Here is a 20671-nt window from a genome sequence, read left to right as displayed (position 1 = left end):
TTTGTTTGTTATTTGGTTTTTAGGAGCATTAGCAACTAAGGCCATATTACTCCGGGGGTATGCAGTGGTCATTCCCTGACCTTTCCCCATCCTCCGTATTTGGTGGTCACGGGTTCGAACCCTGGTCTAATCAAGAAGCATATGCTACGCACTGCTGCTGCTGCTCCTCCCCACCTGCCTGGCTATGGAAGCGCTGTTGTTGAATAGGCAAGTGGAAAACAAATTGCTCTCCACAGAAATGAATTTTTGGAGGCGCTCAGCAAGAACTTCTAGAAGAGACAGAAATGGAATGAAGACATAAGAGAGAAAATGGAAGTGAAAAAGAATATTATTGACACTATCAAAGAAAAGCATTTACCATGGTATGGACATGTAAAACAGATGGAAGAAACCAGATATCCAAAGGCTATCCTGGAATGGATACCTCCAGGTAAAAGGAGAAGTGGAAGACCTAGGAGGGCATGGATAGATGGAGTGTGGGAGTGCCTGACAGCCCGAGGCTTAACCAACCAAGACACCTTTAACCGCACTTTATGGTTATGAAAAATCCCTACCAAAAAATAACTTTTGGATGAGGAAACCCATCATCCAAATGAAAATGAAAATGAAATAATTGTGAAATATTTGTGAAATAATTGTGAAATAATAATGAAATAAATCCATGTAAATGAAAACGCTTCTCTTGAAGAAGAAGATATAGACTGGAACTTGTGGATTGGCCACTCACACACTAGCAAGGCATTTGTGGATTTATTGGATGATTGTTTTCTACAGCAGCATATTAGAGAGGCAACAAGAGGGAGTAACACTCTTGATCTGATTATCAGCAGTGATTATTCATGCATTAAGAATTTACTATATAATATCGGTGTAAATACACTATAGTTAACCCATATATTTGAACTACTATATAGTATCGGTGTAAATACACCATAGTTAACCCATATATTTGAACTATATAGCATCGGTGTAAATACACCATAGTTAACCCATATATTTGAACTATATAGTATCGGTGTAAATATACCATAGTTAATGGTGTATTTACACTGATTAATAATTAACTATATCGGTGTAAATACAACATATAGTTAATTATTAAAACACATAAGGATTATGCCCTGTGCATTTAATTTTCCAAATACATTACCGCCACACCCTTTTGGCATCTCTCATAATGTGGATATAACTTTGCAACTGTGATGGCTTGTTGTATTACCTGGGTACCTGCCTGCCCACTGATGATGAAGCCACACAGCTTCGAAACGATCGTCTGGTTGGTGGTACCACTGAAAATAAATAACAGTAGTCTTCTCTACTAGAGAAGCGTTATTTATTTGAAGTAATGCAATAGTAGCTATCTTGTTGTGAAGGCAACCACATTATGGGATACAATTAAAATGATGCCCTCTACGCTACATACGTAGTTAAAATATATGGGTTAACTATGGTGTATTTACACCAATACTATATAGTTTATTATTAAAACCCATAAGGATTATGCCCTGTGCATTTAATTTTCCAAATTAAGAATTTACAGATACAGGAACCACTAGGTGGAAGTGATCACAGTGTACTGATGTGGGATCTACTTAAAGATGTATCTACCATCAGGGGTAAAGGACAGGGCTTTTGCTTTCGTAAAGGCGACTACAGTGGTCTCACAGATTTTTTAAGTTCTATAGAGTGGGACCAACTGATGATGTTACCAACAGTAAATTCTAAATGGGAACCATTCAAGGAAGTAATTTTGGAAGTTACTAGGCTTTTTCTTCCAACTAAGAAATACTGCTTTAGGTTGAGGCCCAAATGGATGTCAGATGAACTAAAGAGACTCGAGGCAGAGAATAAAAATGCATGGAATGCACACAAATTGTCAGGTGACAGAGAAGCCTATGTTAGATACAAGCTAATCTGTAATCAAGTCACAAAGGGGATTAGGCAAGTGAAGGCAGATTATGAGAAATCATTGGCAAAAGATGCAAAGAAAAACAACAAAGACTTCTTTACTTATATAAACTATAAAAGGAAGGGAATGAATCAGATTGGTCCATTTGATATCAATGGTTTGACTGTAGATGATCATTCTCAGATAGCTGCGAAACTAAATGAGTATTTTGCATCTACATTCGCGCATGAGAAGCTATTCAAGGAGAAGAGGGCCAGATGTTTATCAAACTCTAACATGGAGTTAAATGTATATCAAGATTAAAAGGTATATCAAGATTAATGCCAGTTATTTGTAATAACTGAGAACAAAGTGGAGAAGAAATTGTTGAAGTTAACCATAAGAAAACCACCTGGGGTAGTGGGATCAATCCAGTTATATTAAAGGAGGTGGCAAAAGGAAGTAAGCAAACTCTTAGCAATAATTATGAGAGCATCCTTGGACCCAGGGGAAGTCCCCATGGACTGTAGAAGTGCAAATGTACCTCCAATTCACAAAGGGGGATAAAAGGGTGATACAAGTAATTACAGAGCTGTTAATTTGACTTCTGTTCCAGGGAAAATAATGGAGTCACTGGTTAAAGAAGCATTGCAGGACCATCTAGACAAGACTGCAGTAATAATTCAGACACAGCATGGGTTTGTTAAGGGGAATTCTTGTCTGATCAATTTGATTGGATACTATGATGTGGTCACAAAGGAATTGGATGCAAAAAATAACTTTGATTTCATATACTTGGACTTCAGGAAAGCTTTTGATACTGTTGCACATGGAGGACTACTGTACAAATTGGAGCAGTATGGCATTCAGGGTAAGTTACTACAATGGATAAAATAATGGTTGAGTGGGAGAAGACAGAGAGTGGTAATCAATGGATACTGCTCTACATGGACTAATGTTATTAGTGTTAAAGTGTTGCCCTTCAAGGTTCAGTGTTGGGCCCATTGTTGTTTTGTATATTCATCAATGATAATGATGTAGGTATATCAAGATTAATGTCAAAGTTTGCAGATGATATAAAGGTTGGCAGGGTTGTTAATAACAGAATGCTGCTGCAACAGGATCTGGAAAAGTTGGATAGATGGGCTGAGAAGTGGCAACTGAAGTTTAACATTGACAAATGTAAATACTGCATATGGGTAGCAGTAACTCCAGAGAAATGTACCAATTGGGTGGTGTTACACTCAGAGTACGGAGAATAAAAGAGACCTGGGGGTTAATTGTGCAGTCAGATATGAAGTTTACTGAGTAGTGCAGACAGGCAGTCAGAGTAGGTCATAGGGGGAGTCTTGTCAATGATATATACAGGAATTTTGGAAGCAGGGATAAGGAGGTGATTATCCCCTTGTATACGGAAATGGTGAGGCCACTCCTTAAGTACTGTATACAGGTCTGAAAGCCTCATTTTAGGAAAGATGTAGAGTTGCTAGAATGAGTACAGAAAAGGCTTAAGTTCTGCAAATTGTAGCTTCTGGAGGTTAGGCACCGAGGCGATCTGATTGAGGTGTATAAGGCCTTGAATGGATTGAGCAGACTCAATGCTGATGGGATCCTTTTTCCTCTTGCTCAGATTACAAACCCAAAGGAGCATAGATTAAAAATGAGGAAAGTCAGTTGTAGAATAGATGTGCGGAAATTTGCTTTTAGCCAGAGGGTAGTTGATTGCTGGAAAAAATTTCCATCTGTTGCTGTGGAAGGTGATAGCTTAATTAAATTCGAGGCAGAACTAGACAAACATTTGGAACGAATGGATCAGTGAAATGGGAAGCGGTTTTTTTTTTTTTTTTTTTTTTTTGGTTGATGCTGTATAAGCTTGCTTTCTTGCATCATATGCCTCTACTAATGCTAAGAGAAGTGACAGAATTTCAAATTTTAAAATCCAAAATATAATTTGCATAACCATGAATATTAATGGCAAACTTTATAAGGGGGATGACCAACCTTCTTACTGAATTAGGACTGCCTGCTTAGGGTAAACCTTCCAGCACATTGCAGCAATATATCTTTGGCTAATGTATTGTTGTATGATAAAAGTGGTTAATTATCTCCAGAATTAAATTCTACATTACATTAATTCTAATTAATTATTGCATTAGTAATACATTAATTCTACAGAGGATGTTAGAATAATTTTCTTTGCCTCCTCCTCATCATCATCATCATCATCATCATCATCATCAAAGGAACTGATCTCTCCAATAAAGTTTATTAACTGTAGTTCACATACTTCCCTTTCATGAGTTGTACTAAGAACAATTACTATTACAATCTTAGAAATTTCTGTTAATGTAGTAGAAAGGTACCATGGTGGATAGAACAGAGAGTAGAAGGGTATCATGGTGGATAGAACAGAGAGTAGAAGAGTATCATGGTGGATAGATGGAGAGTAGAAGCGTACCATGATGGATAGATGGAGAACAGAAATGTAACATGATGGATAGAAGTTGCAAGTCATGGATTTTTCTCAAAATTTATGCCTTATTCGGCATTTAAATACCTTTTTAAACATTAATTTGGCTTCAACGGGTATTTTAAGACACTAAGAGAAAGAAATTACATGCTGTTTACAATGAATTAATGTGAAATATGAATATTATTAGTAATCGCCATATATAGTGCAAAGAAGCCACAAGCTTTTGCTGCACTGGCAAAAAAGAATAAAACAAGTAGATAAGAAAACACATATTATATGCTTCCCTCTTCACACAGGTAACATTACCATTAGTAGAGGCACATAGTGCAAGAAAGCAAGCTTATACAGCATCAGCCAAAATAAAAAAACAAACAAAAAAAAAAAAAAAAAAAACACCTTTCCATTTCACCCATCCATTTGTTCCAAAAATTTGTCCAGTTCTTCCTTGATTTTTTTTAAACTATCAACTTCCAGAAATCAACTACTCACTGCTAAAGGAAAATTTCTGCACATCTATTCTACAACTGTCTTTCCTCAATTTGAATTTTATGCCCCTTCAGGTTCATAATATGAACAAGAGCAAGAATCCCATTAGCACTGAGCCTGCTCAAACCATTCAAGTCCTTATACACCTCAATCAGATCACCTCACAGGTGATCTGATTGAGGTGTATAAGGTGTATTCCAGATGCTGCAATTTGCAGAGCCTAAGCCTTTCTTGGTAAGAGCACCTCTTTGTAATCTTCACCAATCTTGTTTGCTTCCCTGTACTCGTTCTAGCAATTCTACATGATTCCTAAAATGAGTCTCCAGACCTCTATGCAGTACTCAAGATGTGGCTTAACCATTGCCTTATACAATGGGATAATTACCTCCTTATCCCTGCTAGCAAAATTCCTATATATCATTGACAAGACCCATGACTTGCTCTGGCAGACTGTCTGCACTGCTCCGAAAACTTCATATCTGACTGCACAATTACCCCCAAGTCTTTTTCATTCTTCACTAACTGAGTGTGGTACATTTCTCTGGGGCTACTGCTACTCATATGCAGTACTTTTCATTTGTTGTTTATACTCTGGCATGACTACCAGGTCAGTGGAGTTCACAATAAATCAATCAATACAAAGTGTGTATGTACACGAGCATGTGTGTTCTTCACTTTAACAGTTATTTATGGCATAATATATCTATGATACAGTAATTATTAATTAGAATATTTAGGAGTATTAATAATAATAATAATAATGTCCTCTGCATTTAATGGATAAATGTTGTATCAAGTTCAGTTATTAACATTGTTAATTTTTAAGCACATTTACATATGCTTTAAATGTAAAATTGTATCATTGTTTTCATAAAAAGCATAATTATGTTTGTACAATTGTATGCTCATAGGCTGATTACCATGTTGTGCAGTTAAAAAACCTGGAGTAACTCATAGAGAAATCCCATTCTCCACAAGCAGCATATGATTCATGATTTAATCTTATTCTCCTTGTGCATCATATTATTCATGATTCATGCAAAATCAAAGAAGCAAATGCATAGTATCAAGTATGTGGATCTTATATTTACAATGCGTAATAGCATAGCAGTGGTGTAACAGAGATTTTTCTATGCCTGTGATGTCCAAAATATGATTTAATAATACACGATGTTCCATGTTTGATAAAAATGGAGTAGTCCTAATTTATAGTTTGATACATTTACATACAGCCTTTTTAGTAATAACTGAAGATATATACTATCCTCCCATGGCACCTTGCCTTTCTTTAGCTCAGTAGCTTTTCTGAAAAATGCTTCTCTAAGATCATTATATCACTTATTTTAACAGCAATCTGAATCCTTAACATTTCCAAAGGGTTGAGCTTGCTTTTAACTGTAAATAACATTGAGAAGTATCTGTTCAACTCATCTGACATTTCTGATTTGATTTAGTCTCTTCTTTTTTCTATTTAAATGTGAGAACTCCCTATTCCCATTCTTAGCTTATTTTACTTTAACATTACATAATCAGCTTCTGGCTGTTTTATGCTCCCCCCATCCCTCAGTACCAAGTTTGTGACAAATTTAGTCTCCTTGTGAAGATGTACAAAGGCCTCAAATCTACAATATTTGAGGCCTTTGTACATCCTCCCTCTCAGATATCTTAGGATTAGTTCAATTTGTTCAATTAGTCCAATTTGTTCAAAACAGTATATTTCCAGTCTATGTATTACCTGGCTACAGTTATTTAAAGTTGGTTACATAATGTAGGAGGGACATAATACTTGTTACTGGGGGCAGCTTACTGGTAGGCACTGTGGAACTGCAGCATCCTAAGCTTTTTAAATCTAAATATACAGTCAACAAAGTTATATGAAATTTTGTGAAGAACAGTGCAACACAATGAATATTTTTATTAACAGGTCCCAACATATAGTATACTCATCCTCTATTTCCAATAATCAAAAAACTATAAATAAATAATAAAATAAAATAAATAATAAAAAAATAATAGCTTTATTTAATACAAGTATTAAACAGAGCCCGGGCCATCCAGGCCCAACCACAGCCTAAGGCCTTTGGTTCATGAGAAAACAACTATTTCCAATAATCATTTCAATAATAAACGAATATAAACACGAAATCGTTTTCAACCTTGAATTTTAACTGTAGACTGAACTGTGTGCTAGACATTTCCATATTTTGCTCCCAGTGGTTGAGTCAATGCTTGGTCGGTGGATTGGCAACTTACCAATAAGCATTTTTTAGAGGTGACAAAACGAGTTAAAGGAACTGCGGAGTGAGCAGTGCCGATTTGATTGTTGACCGTGAAGGGTATATCTACATGTCTTATAACCAAAGTAATTTAATATAACTTCAAGAAGCAGCACCCCCCATACATCAGAGTCATGAGCTGCCACTGCTTGTTACATGGGCAAGGAAATATCTACAGAGAAACAAGATGCTGCATAAAACTTCATTAGAACTAATTTTATTGGAGAATGTTACAAATGATCTTTGGGGATAACTGCCTTTCTCCCTTCTGATACTAACTTAGTTTTGTGTTTAGGCCTTGTAGGTGTTTATTATACTGCCTAAGAAAGGAATTTATCTTAGTGCAGTAGAGCAAACAGCATCTGTCTGTGAGACCTTCACACAAAACTATGTTCAGCCTCTGAAGAAAGGAACAAAGCAGCCCCAGAAATGTCTGGCAATGCCCATTGTCTTTTGTAACATTCTTTAATGTACTAGTTCTAATGAAATTTTATGCAATATTTGCTTTCTCTCTAGATAGTTACTTAAAAGTATTCTTCCACGTGGACTTAGAATGCTAGTGGATTCTGCTTCTATTACAGTTTCCCATTCCGTGTTTAGGGTATTTAAAGGTTGCCACAAGTGCTCTTAGAGAGGATGCAAGTGTAATTTTGTTTTAAGTCACTGACCTGAGTTGATCTTATGCTGACTTCCCTGACTCTCCCAAACTAGCAGTTTCTCATGAACGTCGTGAGAATTGATGACATTGCCAAAGAAAAACCCATGCACCTCCTCTATTTAAGTGCGTACCACCTTTATAAAAGAAATTCTAGCTGCTAACTAAGCTGGAAATTTTGAGAAAATCCCTCTTCCCCACAAGCCTTTCAGAGTTCCTCAAACCTAGAGTTTATCCACAAGGCATTCATAAGAATTGCAAACACAAGAACATCCTATCTGACAACACATTTTCATAGTCCCCGCAATATTACTGCACTAGTAGAGTTACAAGTTAATAAAATATTTTGTCACATCATCAATTTTTGCACTCGACATACTCTGATATTATGCCATCTATCTTTGTTACAGAATATGTTCCCCATTTCCCTTATAATTTGAATAACCAATTAAGACTACTACCTGTGGAATGACAAGGGGGTAGCCTTCCTTGGGGACTCAATTGTAAAGGATTTTATTAATAAAACACCACAAATGCAAGTTGAATCACTGAAAAAAATCCTGTCAAACTGAAATGTCTTCTGGCTTACAAATTAAAAGTGCAAACCAAGCAAGCAGAAATACAGATCAAAGCAAGTAGTGGTCTTCCACAATTCCTTATTACTACAGTATAACTCTTACAGATCATTATATGATGAAATTATAATTACAAGTGTAATAAACTCCTTTCCTGCAAGCAAATAATATCCAGTAGTTATGCTTCAAAATATGATAATTTTTTTTTTTTTTTTTTTTATATTTAAACAAAAACATTTGATATAAGTTTCACTAGTTTTCTCAAATGACAAAGGCTGAATTGCAGTGACTTATGAAACCAAACGAAAGCGTATTTAAAAAAAATGCCCTGTAATAAAACAAGAAATAAAACATAAAATTACTAAAGGAATAAAGAAAAAGAAATAAAATTATTTTATTCCTTTAGTAATTAGATTAAATTTATTCATTTAGTTTACTTCTTTTAATGGCACTGACAATCAAGAAAAAATTCCCAGTAACCACTTTCTATAAAAAATAATATATTCTTAATAATCCAGTATGAAGATCCCAGAAAATTATTTTTTTGAGTTTGCCTAGATAAAATTTATACTGAAACTGTTAAGTTTCATCAAGTCTAAGCACATCTTGGAATGACATTCTAGAAATAGCACTTGCTCTTCTTTCCCTCTTGTGACAAGGAGAGAAGCACTTACTCAGAAAAAAAAAAAAAAAATCCAACCTGGGAATGGCATGTTTCTGGGTACTGCTAATAAAATTCACCAACACAAAAATATTTCTGCTAATATCATTTAGATATATGCAAGAATTAACAATTATATTAATTCGATGTAATCTGCAATATGTGTCTCCAATTAGAAACTGGAATCACAATTCAGAAGATTTTATCAAAATAAGAAAAACAGAAAACTGTGTATGCATTAATCACTATGTAGTAAAAAAATTTTTCATCTCAAAAATTATGATATAAAAAATAAACTGAAAAGGGGATGGTTTAATATTTTATTCAAGTAGATATCATATAACATAGGATACTGTATATTACATTCAGCATATTAATTTTTTAGGAAAACTTTAACTCAGCATCTATTATAAATGCATCTGACACAAGAGCAGACGGCAAATAATTCTGAAATGCAAAATAGCCATTATATGAGATAAAAAATAAAATCAAGTTTTCAAGTTTAGAACATTATTAAATATTATCTTACAAATTAAAATACAGAGGTTATATTATCATAAATTTATCATTTCTCTCTTAAATGGTATCTCATCATATTTATAGAAGTACCAACCCTATTAAAAAACTACACAAACTAAAAATATTTGCAAATATTCAAATAAACTTTTCTTTGTTCTTATAATTGTCTTTAAATTTTGCATTACATATTTATGTTTCCAGACTCCTCCCATAAAAATATCACTGAATCCAAATTCTTTTTTGTGTATTATAAAGTAATGAAATTATCAGAAATATAAGTCACTCATTTCTACTAAGTAAAGTTGCTAGTAAACTCACATACCTTTCGTACTTTGCTACCAATGCGAGACCTTTGTTCACATACACTTTCTCCATCTGCACTTTTTATGCTAGCTTGTTCCTTAGTATCTTTCTCCTCTACTGCCTTTTCTTGACCAACAAAAAGTTCATATGACCTACAAGAAAAATCTGATGGGCTTTTTACAACACTCTCTCCTGGTTTTCCTGTATCTCCTTCCTCTTCTGCCTAGATATAAATGATTCTTCAATTATAACTTTTTATAATTATTATAAAATTATAAATTTATTGTAAATGAAGAGCCTTTTACCTATATAATTCAATTATCTACTAAAGCAATACAGATTTTAAAAATAATAATGATAATATCAATAATATAAAATTTACTATCCTGTTAATTTTCTCTTCCTTCAGAAACACACAATACGTTAAGTGTGTGTTTATTTATGGAATATATTAAGTTGAGGAACATTATTTCAAGACAGCTACACCAAAAGCAATGCCATTTTTTTTGTTATTGTTTTTAATAATCATTCTATAATGCAAGGAATATTATCATCTTTATTAATTGTGCAAAACTAACCACAATAATATGGTTTCCTGACATGGATGTCCAGAAGAATCTTACACAACTATTCAAAATTTGTCTCAAAAATTTTATGCGCTAAATCTTTATAATGCCATATTACAATAATAATATAAAAATAATAAATATAACATAAATTCCAATGAATTTAATAAAAGAGGATGCTGATTGTCCACTTGGATACATCAAGATGTTTATTGCACGAGGGAAGAGCTCTCGAACAAGTGATTGAATTAGTCACTAGGTGATAGTTTCGACACTATTTGGTTCAGGATCCTATTATTTAAAATTTTCACACTTCTGCAGAAAGCTTTAATCACTTCTGCTAAAATGGATGAAGAAGTAGCATCTGATAAGTGAGAATACTGTGTGGAAGTTTGCTTGAACTGGACCAATCTTCCATTTCCCAACCAGAGAGACCAAAGACTTGTACTTACCAAAGATATGGTAAGTACGAGAATGAAACATTTGGCATTGCATCCATGTGCACATATTTTGTTTCATAGTGTAGCTATGTTGCAATTGTGGTCATTTGACCATGGGTCATGGTCAATCTGTAAAGTGCTTTGAATGTTGAGTACTTCATTTGCGAAATGTCCGAGTCTGATGAGCAGTGAACACAACATTGAGATGATTCAGAAATTTCTTGCTCGTATTTTCCATCACTTGTCTCTCAGATTGTGATGTGATCCTGGTGTGCTGCACATAGGTAAAGAAAGATTTTTATTTATTCATTTTTTATTTGGAATCTGTGGATTGCCTTCATGTAGCTCATTGTGCTGTATAACGAGGTTTTAGAAATGGGAGAGAAATGTCATTCTCCACATTTCTGATGTGTAACAAAGTATTAGTATATGCCATATGGCACACAAAAGCCCTATACATTTGCTGCCCACCAAAATAAAAATAAAAAATAATAAATAAAAATCCTCCTTACCTGTTGTGCACCTGTTGTTGCACAAGTGCTGATCCACTGACCTTTGAATTTTCCCAAGATTTCAGCTTCAGCTAATTATGGAGTTAATTTAGACTAAGGCGCATTTAGGGCTAGAGCCTCAAGCTGCGAACAAATTTAGACTATGTATATAAAGTGCTTAGCATCATAATACACAGCCATTTCTGTATAAACAGAAAATTTTTAAGGTGGCATCGTTTTAGGTTATATCTCATATTGTGAATACCTTCACAACGAGTTGCCATGATATTGCACTACTTCGAATAAGTAACGCTTCACCTAAGGAGAAGACTAGTGTTACTTATTCTCAGATAGGTACCACCACCCAGACAGCACTGTTTCAGGGCTATTTGGCCCTTCGTCAGTGAGTGGGTAGGTACCCAAGTGATGCAATGATGGCAAAAACAGTTATGAAGTATAACTCCACAATATGAGAGATGCCTGATGGTCTATGATGTATTTAGACTAAGGCGCATTTAGGGCTAGAGCCTCAAGCTGCGAACAAATTTAGACTATGTATATAAAGTGCTTAGCATCATAATACACAGCCATTTCTGTATAAACAGAAAATTTTTAAGGTGGCATCGTTTTAGGTTATATCTCATATTGTGAATACCTTCACAACGAGTTGCCATGATATTGCACTACTTTGAATAAGTAACGCTTCACCTAAGGAGAAGACTAGTGTTACTTATTCTCAGATAGGTACCACCACCCAGACAGCACTGTTTCAGGGCTATTTGGCCCTTCGTCAGTGAGTGGGTAGGTACCCAAGTGATGCAATGATGGCAAAAACAGTTATGAAGTATAACTCCACAATATGAGAGATGCCTGATGGTGTATGATATATTTAGACTAAGGCGCATTTAGGGCTAGAGCCTCAAGCTGCGAACAAATTTAGACTATGTATATAAAGTGCTTAGCATCATAATACACAGCCATTTCTGTATAAACAGAAAATTTTTAAGGTGGCATCGTTTTAGGTTATATCTCATATTGTGAATACCTTCACAACGAGTTGCCATGATATTGCACTACTTCGAATAAGTAACGCTTCACCTAAGGAGAAGACTAGTGTTACTTATTCTCAGATAGGTACCACCACCCAGACAGCACTGTTTCAGGGCTATTTGGCCCTTCGTCAGTGAGTGGGTAGGTACCCAAGTGATGCAATGATGGCAAAAACAGTTATGAAGTATAACTCCACAATATGAGAGATGCCTGATAACTGTTTTTGCCATCATTGCATCACTTGGGTACCTACCCACTCACTGACGAAGGGCCAAATAGCCCTGAAACAGTGCTGTCTGGGTGGTGGTACCTATCTGAGAATAAGTAACACTAGTCTTCTCCTTAGGTGAAGCGTTACTTATTCGAAGTAGTGCAATATCATGGCAACTCGTTGTGAAGGTATTCACAATATGAGATATAACCTAAAACGATGCCACCTTAAAAATTTTCTGTTTATACAGAAATGGCTGTGTATTATGATGCTAAGCACTTTATATACATAGGAGTTAATTTATTAAAGTAAATTACAACTAGCTGGCTAAAAGAAAACTTCCTACAATCCAATACATACCCCTTCCTCTCAAGCATATTTTTAACAATATCAGGTAGTATTTAACTACTTATAGACATTACGTTTATTTTAACAATTGGAACATTCTTCGTTCTAATGGTCAGTTGATTGTTTGCCATAGTGTAAATACTTAAAATTTTATCTGGCTATAATCTAAAATCCCGAGAGCAAGGTGGCGCTACTGGCTGCTGTCTATGCTAAAAGCAGTTATTATGTGCTTCTGAATTTTATGTTGAAAATGTGGTCTTAAGAAGGATTATTTTATTTTCTTGGTGATCATCTTGTTAATGAAGTTAGATTGCAGTAGGGCCGAGTATATTTTTTTACGATATCAGGTAGTATTTAACTACTCATAGACAGTTTATTTTGACAGTTGGAATGTTCTTCTTTCTAACGGTCAGTTGATCGTTTGCCTATGCTACAGCATAGCATAAATACTTAAAATTTTATCTGGCTATAATTTAAAATTCTGATGTTTAGAAACTGGGGACCTTAATTAATGAGAACAACATTACTGTTCTGTGTATCAGGGTTTAAATCTGAAGAAATATAGTTAAACTTAAAAGAAGTGGTTTTTGGAAATTGTAGTTGCCCTGCATATTATAATAATTTTGATTAATAAGCATGTTAATGAATAAAATGAGTGCTAACAAAGATACTATGTCAGGGGAGGGTAACAAAACAAATAGGAAATCCACTGTTAAAATTCAACAGCTCCTCAAGATTGCACCTTTTGTAAGTAATGATGAGGTAAATACAGTAAATGGGTTTCTCAACGAATCTCTGGAAGACAGTGATGGGTTTTCAAATTCTGATAGTAAAGGTTCCCATAAGATATTTAAGTTGTTGTTGTTGTTGATAGGGTTTTAAGTGCAATGGCTACTTAGGCCACATTACACTTATGAAAGTGGTTCATACTGCCTGTGTTGGTTGATTTAGAAGCAGTTAAAAATGGCTATACAATCCTATTCGTTTTAGGAAGGAGAAGAATTCTGTGAGATTTGATTTTTCGCCTATGATATAGTTATATGACAAAGTTTCCTTTAAGCTTGCCAGTGAACTAATGACACTAGTTGAGCATTTATTATATAGAGTACATTCCAGAAGTATGTGTTTGGCTGCGAGTGGTGTATGACAGTGAGTTAGCATTAGCATTAGTAGAGGCATATGATGCAAGAAAGCAAGCTTATTCATGATCAGCCAAAAGAAAAAAAAAAAAAAAACACACCCCTCCGTTCATTCGAAATACCTGTCCAGTTGAGCCTTAAATTTGTTTAGGCTATCAACTTCAACAACAAGTGATGGAAGTCGGTTCCACCAACCAACCACCCGCTGGCCAAAGGCAAATTTCCGCACATCTATCCGACATCCGTCCTTCCTCAATTTGAATTTATGCCCTCTGAGGTGATTATTCTGAGCAAGATGAAGAATCCCATTGGCATTGAACATGCTCAAACCATTCAAAGCCTTATACACCTCTATCAGATCACCTCGCCGGTGCCTAGTCTCCAGACTCTGTAATTTGCAAAACTTAAGCCTTTCTTCGTAAGAGCAACCCTTTGTTCCATTCACTAATCTTGTTGCCCTTCTCTGTACCCGTTCCAGCAGCTCTACATCCTTCTTGAAATGAGGCCTCCAGACCTGTATACAGTACTCAAGATGTGGCCTAACCATTGCCTTATACAAGTTCACTGAGGAGGGTCATTCCCTGACAAAAGGAACAGATGGGTTAAATGAGTATGGGCGATTCTGGCTCTGGCTAGAATTACTTCTTGTCTGTTTACAATAATTTTTTGGTACAGGTTTAATTTGAAGCAGTTAATTGAAAAATTTGTGCTTGCCACTGAAGAGTCCATTGACCATTACATATACTTTGTATATTCATTGTATAATTTGTGAATGGTACTAGGGAATTCGTTGGGCTGAGCTGGATGGATGTTTGGCAGCATTATCTGCAATTTCATTTCCTGGTATTCCAGTATGGCCTGGGATCCAGCAGAAGATAATCTTTTGCTGATACTCTGTGAGATGTATCAACTGTGTTCTGATGAGCTTTAATAATGGGTGAATAGGTTGTGAATTGTTTTGCATGGCTAATACGGAACTTTGCAAGTCTGTATATATTATGCTCTTTTGAATTGACTTATGGAAAATATTTTCTAATGCAAGCTTTATGACATATAATTCAGTCATGTAACTACTACACTCATTGGAACGGACAGAGAAATGGTAGCATCAGGGAGTGCCACTGCTGCATCTGATCCACTCTCAGACTTCAATCCACCTGTATATATTTTAGCGAAGTCGGGATAATGTCGAGTATGCTCAATATATAGCTGTTGGATGTTAAAGTCTGATAGAGAGTGTTTTCCCCGCTGCTGGAGATGGCATTGATGACAGACCATGGAAGGTTGGGATCTATAGGATCTTGCAAGATTTCATTGAAATGTATATCCCAATCTTCTGCTAATTGCTTTAGCCTAACACCAGCAGGCTGTGGTTTGTTTCTATAGAAGGTCATATACTGCAGATCATAAAGTATTGTTGTTGTTGTTGTTATTGGGATTAACGACACAAGGGGTTTTGAGGCCAAATTGTGTCTATTCACAGTTTATTTACAGGCAACATATCATTAGAGATGTTAAATTATATGCTCCTGTGCAGGCCAATATGTTTTAAATACATGAAAAGTTCTTGTATATTGGCTTCATTTTCTAATATATGAGATAAATTAGATGGGATGTTCAACGTTAAGAGTGACTGGAAAGTGTTGATCGAATGGTTGAATATAAGGGACACAACCAGAAAATGACGAACCGTAAGTTGCGTCTGACAGGATGAGTACTGAGGTGGGTTTTCTCCTAGTAGCAGGAAGAAATGGGTATGGTGAGTGTGTCCAATTCTGAGCCTTGCAAATACCACTTCTTCTCGTCTGTTTTGTTGAAAGCTAGAAAGCCACAGCTTTGGATCTTCTTTTATCTGGTAAAGTTTATTGTTGATGTTACCGTTCCAGATCTGTGACCATTTATTGTAGCACGCTTTATGAATGACAGACTTATAGGCAGTGTAAGGAACCTGAGGATATTGCGAGAGCACGCTTTGAGGATGTTTAGCGGCAAAGTCAGCACTTTCATTTCCAGGAATGCCAGAATGGCCAGGGATCCAGCAGAAACTGATTGGCTGATTGGAAACACTGCAGCAGAATAGCTGGGAATGAATCTGTTTCAAGATAGGATGAGAATATGAGAACTTCTTTATGGCAGAGACAGCACTGAGGGAGTCGGTGTAAATTATGGCATGTGAGATGGAAAGGTCAATAATCTTACTAAGTGCTAACTTAACGGCATATAATTCAGCTGTGAAGACACTGCAAGCTAGCAGTAGTGTGGCAGAAATCACACATGAAGGAAAAACTGCAGCAGCACCTACCATTTTGAGTTTTGGAACCATGTGTATAAATTTTATAGGCATCGTTGTTCATAGTAGCATGAACTGGAGATGTGCACTTTCTCCATTGGGGGAAAAATGTTATACCACCGTGCAATATCAGACAGTTATATATAATATTTTTCCCCCACTGGAGAAAGTGCACATCGTGAGAGACAGATACATAAGTCCAAGGCGGAACAGGTGCAGTTGTGTCCTGAAAAATTTCATTTAAATTGATATTCCAACTGTGAACAAGCTCTTTAACCCTGAGTGAAGCAGGTCTATTTTCATTTGGCTTGCTCTCATAGAACAATTCCCACCGAGTATTGTAGAGATACTCCCAACTGGAGTGCGATGGTAGACTTTGGATCTTAGCAGCATAGTGGAGCAGTAGTGTTTTTCCACGCAGGTGTAATGGGGGATCATGCACTTCAATATAAAGACTTTGGATCAGAGAAGTCCTGAAAGCTCCTAGGGCTGTCCTCAGAGCACCGTGCAGTATGATGTTCTGCTGTTCTAATGTGATTACCCTAGCAGAGTCATATACTGAAGAACCGTAATCCAAGCATGAACAGATTAGGGACTTGTACAGGTGTAGTAAGGTATACACCGATCAACTCCTCATGACATGGACAAGACTGACCGAAGTATATTCACATGCTTTAGACAAGTAGTTCTTAAATGAGTGACATGAGCATGGAAGTTTAGCTTGCTGTCCAATATCAGTCCAAGAAATCTAACGGTATTAATAAGCGGGATTGAAATTTTGTTTATTTCTAGTTCAGGGTCAGGATGGAGACCCGTAACTTGCAGAAGTGAGAGGCAATGCATTTATTTTATATCAGTCGATAACCATTCCGTGAAGTCCAGGTTTCAATTTTGGTTATGGCTAGTTGGAATGCACTTCAATGGTGTTCATACTTTTGGATTGACAGGAAATGGTTGGACTAATGTTGGACTAAGTATCAAACCCTGTGGTATGCCTTCCTCTTGAATGTGAGATGTAAGGAGTGCGTTTTTATATCAGACCTGAAAATACCGAAGTCGCAAGAAATTTTGAATTATTTCAGGCAACTGTCCCCTTAGATCTAGATGGTAAAGATCCATTATAATACCATGATGCCGAGTAGTGTCGAATGCCTTTTCAAGGTCTAAGTTGACCATGACTAGATGTTGTCTCATGACAAAGGCATTGCGAATATGAGATTCAGCTTTGATAAGCATGTCTAGAGTTGATCTGTTCTTCTGAAATCCATATTGATGGTCTGGATTTGTTGTTTGTTTGTTTGGTTTTTAGGAGCATTAGCAACTAAGGCCATATTGCTCCGGGATATGCGGTGGTCATTCCCTGACCTTTCCGCACCCTCTGTATTTGGTGGTGATGGGCTCGAACCCAGGTCTACATCAAGAAGCATGTGCAACGCACTGCTGCTCCTTCCCACCTGGCTACGGAGGCGCCCGATGGTCTGGAAGGAGATTCTGTGACTCCAGGATGTAAGTGAGTCTTATATGAATCATCCTTTCGAATATTTTCTCTACGCAGCTCGTAAGAGATACTGGCCTATGATTTTTAACCAGGGTAGGATCTTTGCCTGGTTTTGGTATGGCGTTGGGAAGAAAGATAGACATTTCCAGAGAAGATCTGATTGTAGAAAATCAATAGGGTACACAAGTCCTCTTCATGTAAATGCTTTAGCATAATGTAATAAACACCATCTGGCCCTGAAGCACTGTTGTGAGATCTATTTAATTATTCTTTCAGTTCTATTAATGTAAAGGGCTGTTGTACGGAAAGGAGCAGCACATTGAGAAGATAATTTTATATCGTTCTGCATGATCTTTAATGCTCTGGAAGAAGGATGCATAGGAAGCAGAAACAGAGATGGTGGTAAAAGATTCTGCTAACGCATTGGCAATTTCTTCGGGCATAGACATGTCTTTTCCTTTCCAGTGAAGTATAGGAGAGGGCAGCCGAACAAATTTGCCATTTAGCACCTGTATCCTTCTGTAGATGATCCGTGTGTCAGTGTCTTTTGTGATGATTGATGCAAAAGCAATCCAAGAATCGCATTTTGCTTTCCTTGTAATTTGCCTTGCTTTTGCTTTAAGCCTTTTATAAGCAATTAAGTTAGTAGTAGTAGGACACTTCCAAAAATCATTCCATGCACAGTTTTTATCTTGTTTCGCAAAAGAGCACTCTGCATTCCACCAGTGATTTCGGTGAGCACGAAATGTCTTGGATTTTGGAACAAAAGCATCTGCCACAGTCAGAATCTGATTGGTGATGTAAGTAGTTACATCATCAATATGTTTCTGTTGGACATAAATTCTGTCTAAGAGTATTTGGGCAGAATAGCCATCCCAGTTCGCCTTACTAAACTTCCAATCGGATCACTGGTTAGGCTTTTAAGTTACCGCTGTTTGTATCGAGCAAATAATTGGAAAGTGGTCACTGTTAAAGGAATCGGATAATACCAACCATGTCAGTATTGGAAAGATGGATGGAGAGAAAATTCACAAGTCAACTGCAGAAGTAGATCCTGTAGGTAGGTGAATGTAAGTAGGAGATCCAGTGTTCAGTAAATTAAGATCACTATTATTCATAAATTCTTCAATTAATTTGCCTCTTCTGTCCATTCTAGTGAACCCCCACAATGGATGGTGTCCATTAAAGTCACTGAAAAGACAAATTGGAGTTGTGTAATGAGGCTGTCAAGTTCTAAATGGGGAAGAGGTAGAGAAGGTGGAATATAAACGTTAACAAGAGTAACTGAAGTACCAACTGTAACATGAGTAGCCACAGCTTCTAGATTTGTTATTAATTGGATTGGCTTGGATAGTACATTAGAATTAACCAGAATGGCTACTCCTTCACATGCAGGAGACTCTGAGTTTCTATCTCGTCTATACATCATATAATTGGAGAATTTTGGCGAAACTTGGGGTGACAAGAATGTTTCCTGTAGACATAGCTATCGGGTTAAATTTTGCTATTAAATCTCCTAAGTCATCAGAATAGCTGCTTAGTCCTCTGCAATTCCACTGTATGATGTTATGCATTATTTATGTTTATTTGAGGATGATTCATCTGGCTGTTTTTTGGATGTGGGACATTTTTCCGGTCTTTTTTTGGGAATGTGGGGTGACCAGTATCCATAGTGTCATTGGCATGCAATTCTAGGATGGGTTCATCATAATCCGGGTGTACATCCACTTCCATACTGTTTGTTTGAGGTTCGGCTTTCTTACAATCTTAAGTAGTTTTCGTTCTTTCAGTGTCCTGCGAGACTGTTGGTGTCTCAGTTGGGATACTAATTGGGGGGTTTGTGGCTTCACTGGTTTTAGGTTTAGGAGTATCTTTCCTGGAGGCTGATAAGGTTTCTTTAACCCAATTTGCCAAAGTGGTTTTCAGTGGTATTGACACATCTGGTTGAACTGCAGTTGAAATAAGCTTCAGATGTGAGACGCATAAGACTGACTGGGCATAGTCAACATAATTTGTCTGGGTGCTTCTGGATATGTTACTTTATGTTCTATTTTGTATCTCTGAATTTTTTTTCCAGTTTTCCACATATCGCATGATTTAGAAAATGCAGGATGACTTCCTTTGCAGTTGGGACACATGGGGGTTCAGGCTGAGAAATCTGCTTGTGTATGGTCCTTAGAGCGACATATAGGACAGATGGCATCACCTCTGCATGCCTGCTGAGAATGGCCATATTTCTGGCATTTAAAACAGTGAAGAGGATTCGAGATGTACGGCCGAATCCGGCAGTTTAAATAGCCAGCTTTTGCAGTGGATGGCAAATCAGGACTGCTGAAGGTTAAAATGATGGATTGAGTTGGTAAGAGATTTCCATCTTTTTAAATCATTATGCGCTTTGCACTGATTACCTTCGGATTACTAAGTTCGTGGACTAATTCCTCCTCAGACACTGACAGCAGGTCCCACTCTGTGATGATACCCTTCGATGAATTTAAAGTATTGTGGGGAGTAACAGATACTGGCAACCCACCAAATATTTTTGTCTTTAATAGCCACTCAGAATGTTTGGCGGTGGCTGTTTCAACCAGGAGGTCTCCTGATTGTAGTCTCTTCACCATTTTTGGTGATCCTGCACAGTTGATTGTAAATATTTTTGGATCATAAATGGTGATAGCTTCCTCACAGGCTGAGTAGATGGAGTGTATCACCAGAAAGTTAGGGATGTTATGGCACTCTACTTCTCTTCGAAGTATTTTAGGTTGGTTTGAATCATTTTCACTGGACATTTCTGACCTTGAGCTT

The 20671-nt window shown here is 36.6% G+C and overlaps 1 protein-coding gene across 1 annotated transcript in view; it reads right to left on the bottom strand.

The window, feature by feature from the left end:
* LOC150089320 (sodium channel protein para-like) overlaps nt 1-20671 on the bottom strand; it is a 2114826-nt gene that overhangs the window by 1239407 nt on the left and 854748 nt on the right. Inside the window, exon 12 of the mRNA XM_090389008.1 lies at nt 9856-10059. Within this exon, the coding sequence (XP_090245134.1) occupies nt 9856-10059 (204 nt within the window). The remainder of the gene's footprint in view (nt 1-9855; nt 10060-20671) is intronic.

Source organism: Mastigoproctus giganteus, chromosome 2, assembly GCF_048544385.1.
Source record: "Mastigoproctus giganteus isolate SK-2022 chromosome 2, ASM4854438v1, whole genome shotgun sequence".
Taxonomy (NCBI): Eukaryota; Metazoa; Arthropoda; class Arachnida; order Uropygi; family Thelyphonidae; genus Mastigoproctus; species Mastigoproctus giganteus.
Note: the sequence above shows the minus strand (reverse complement) of the source record. Positions and strands in the feature narration are given on the sequence as shown.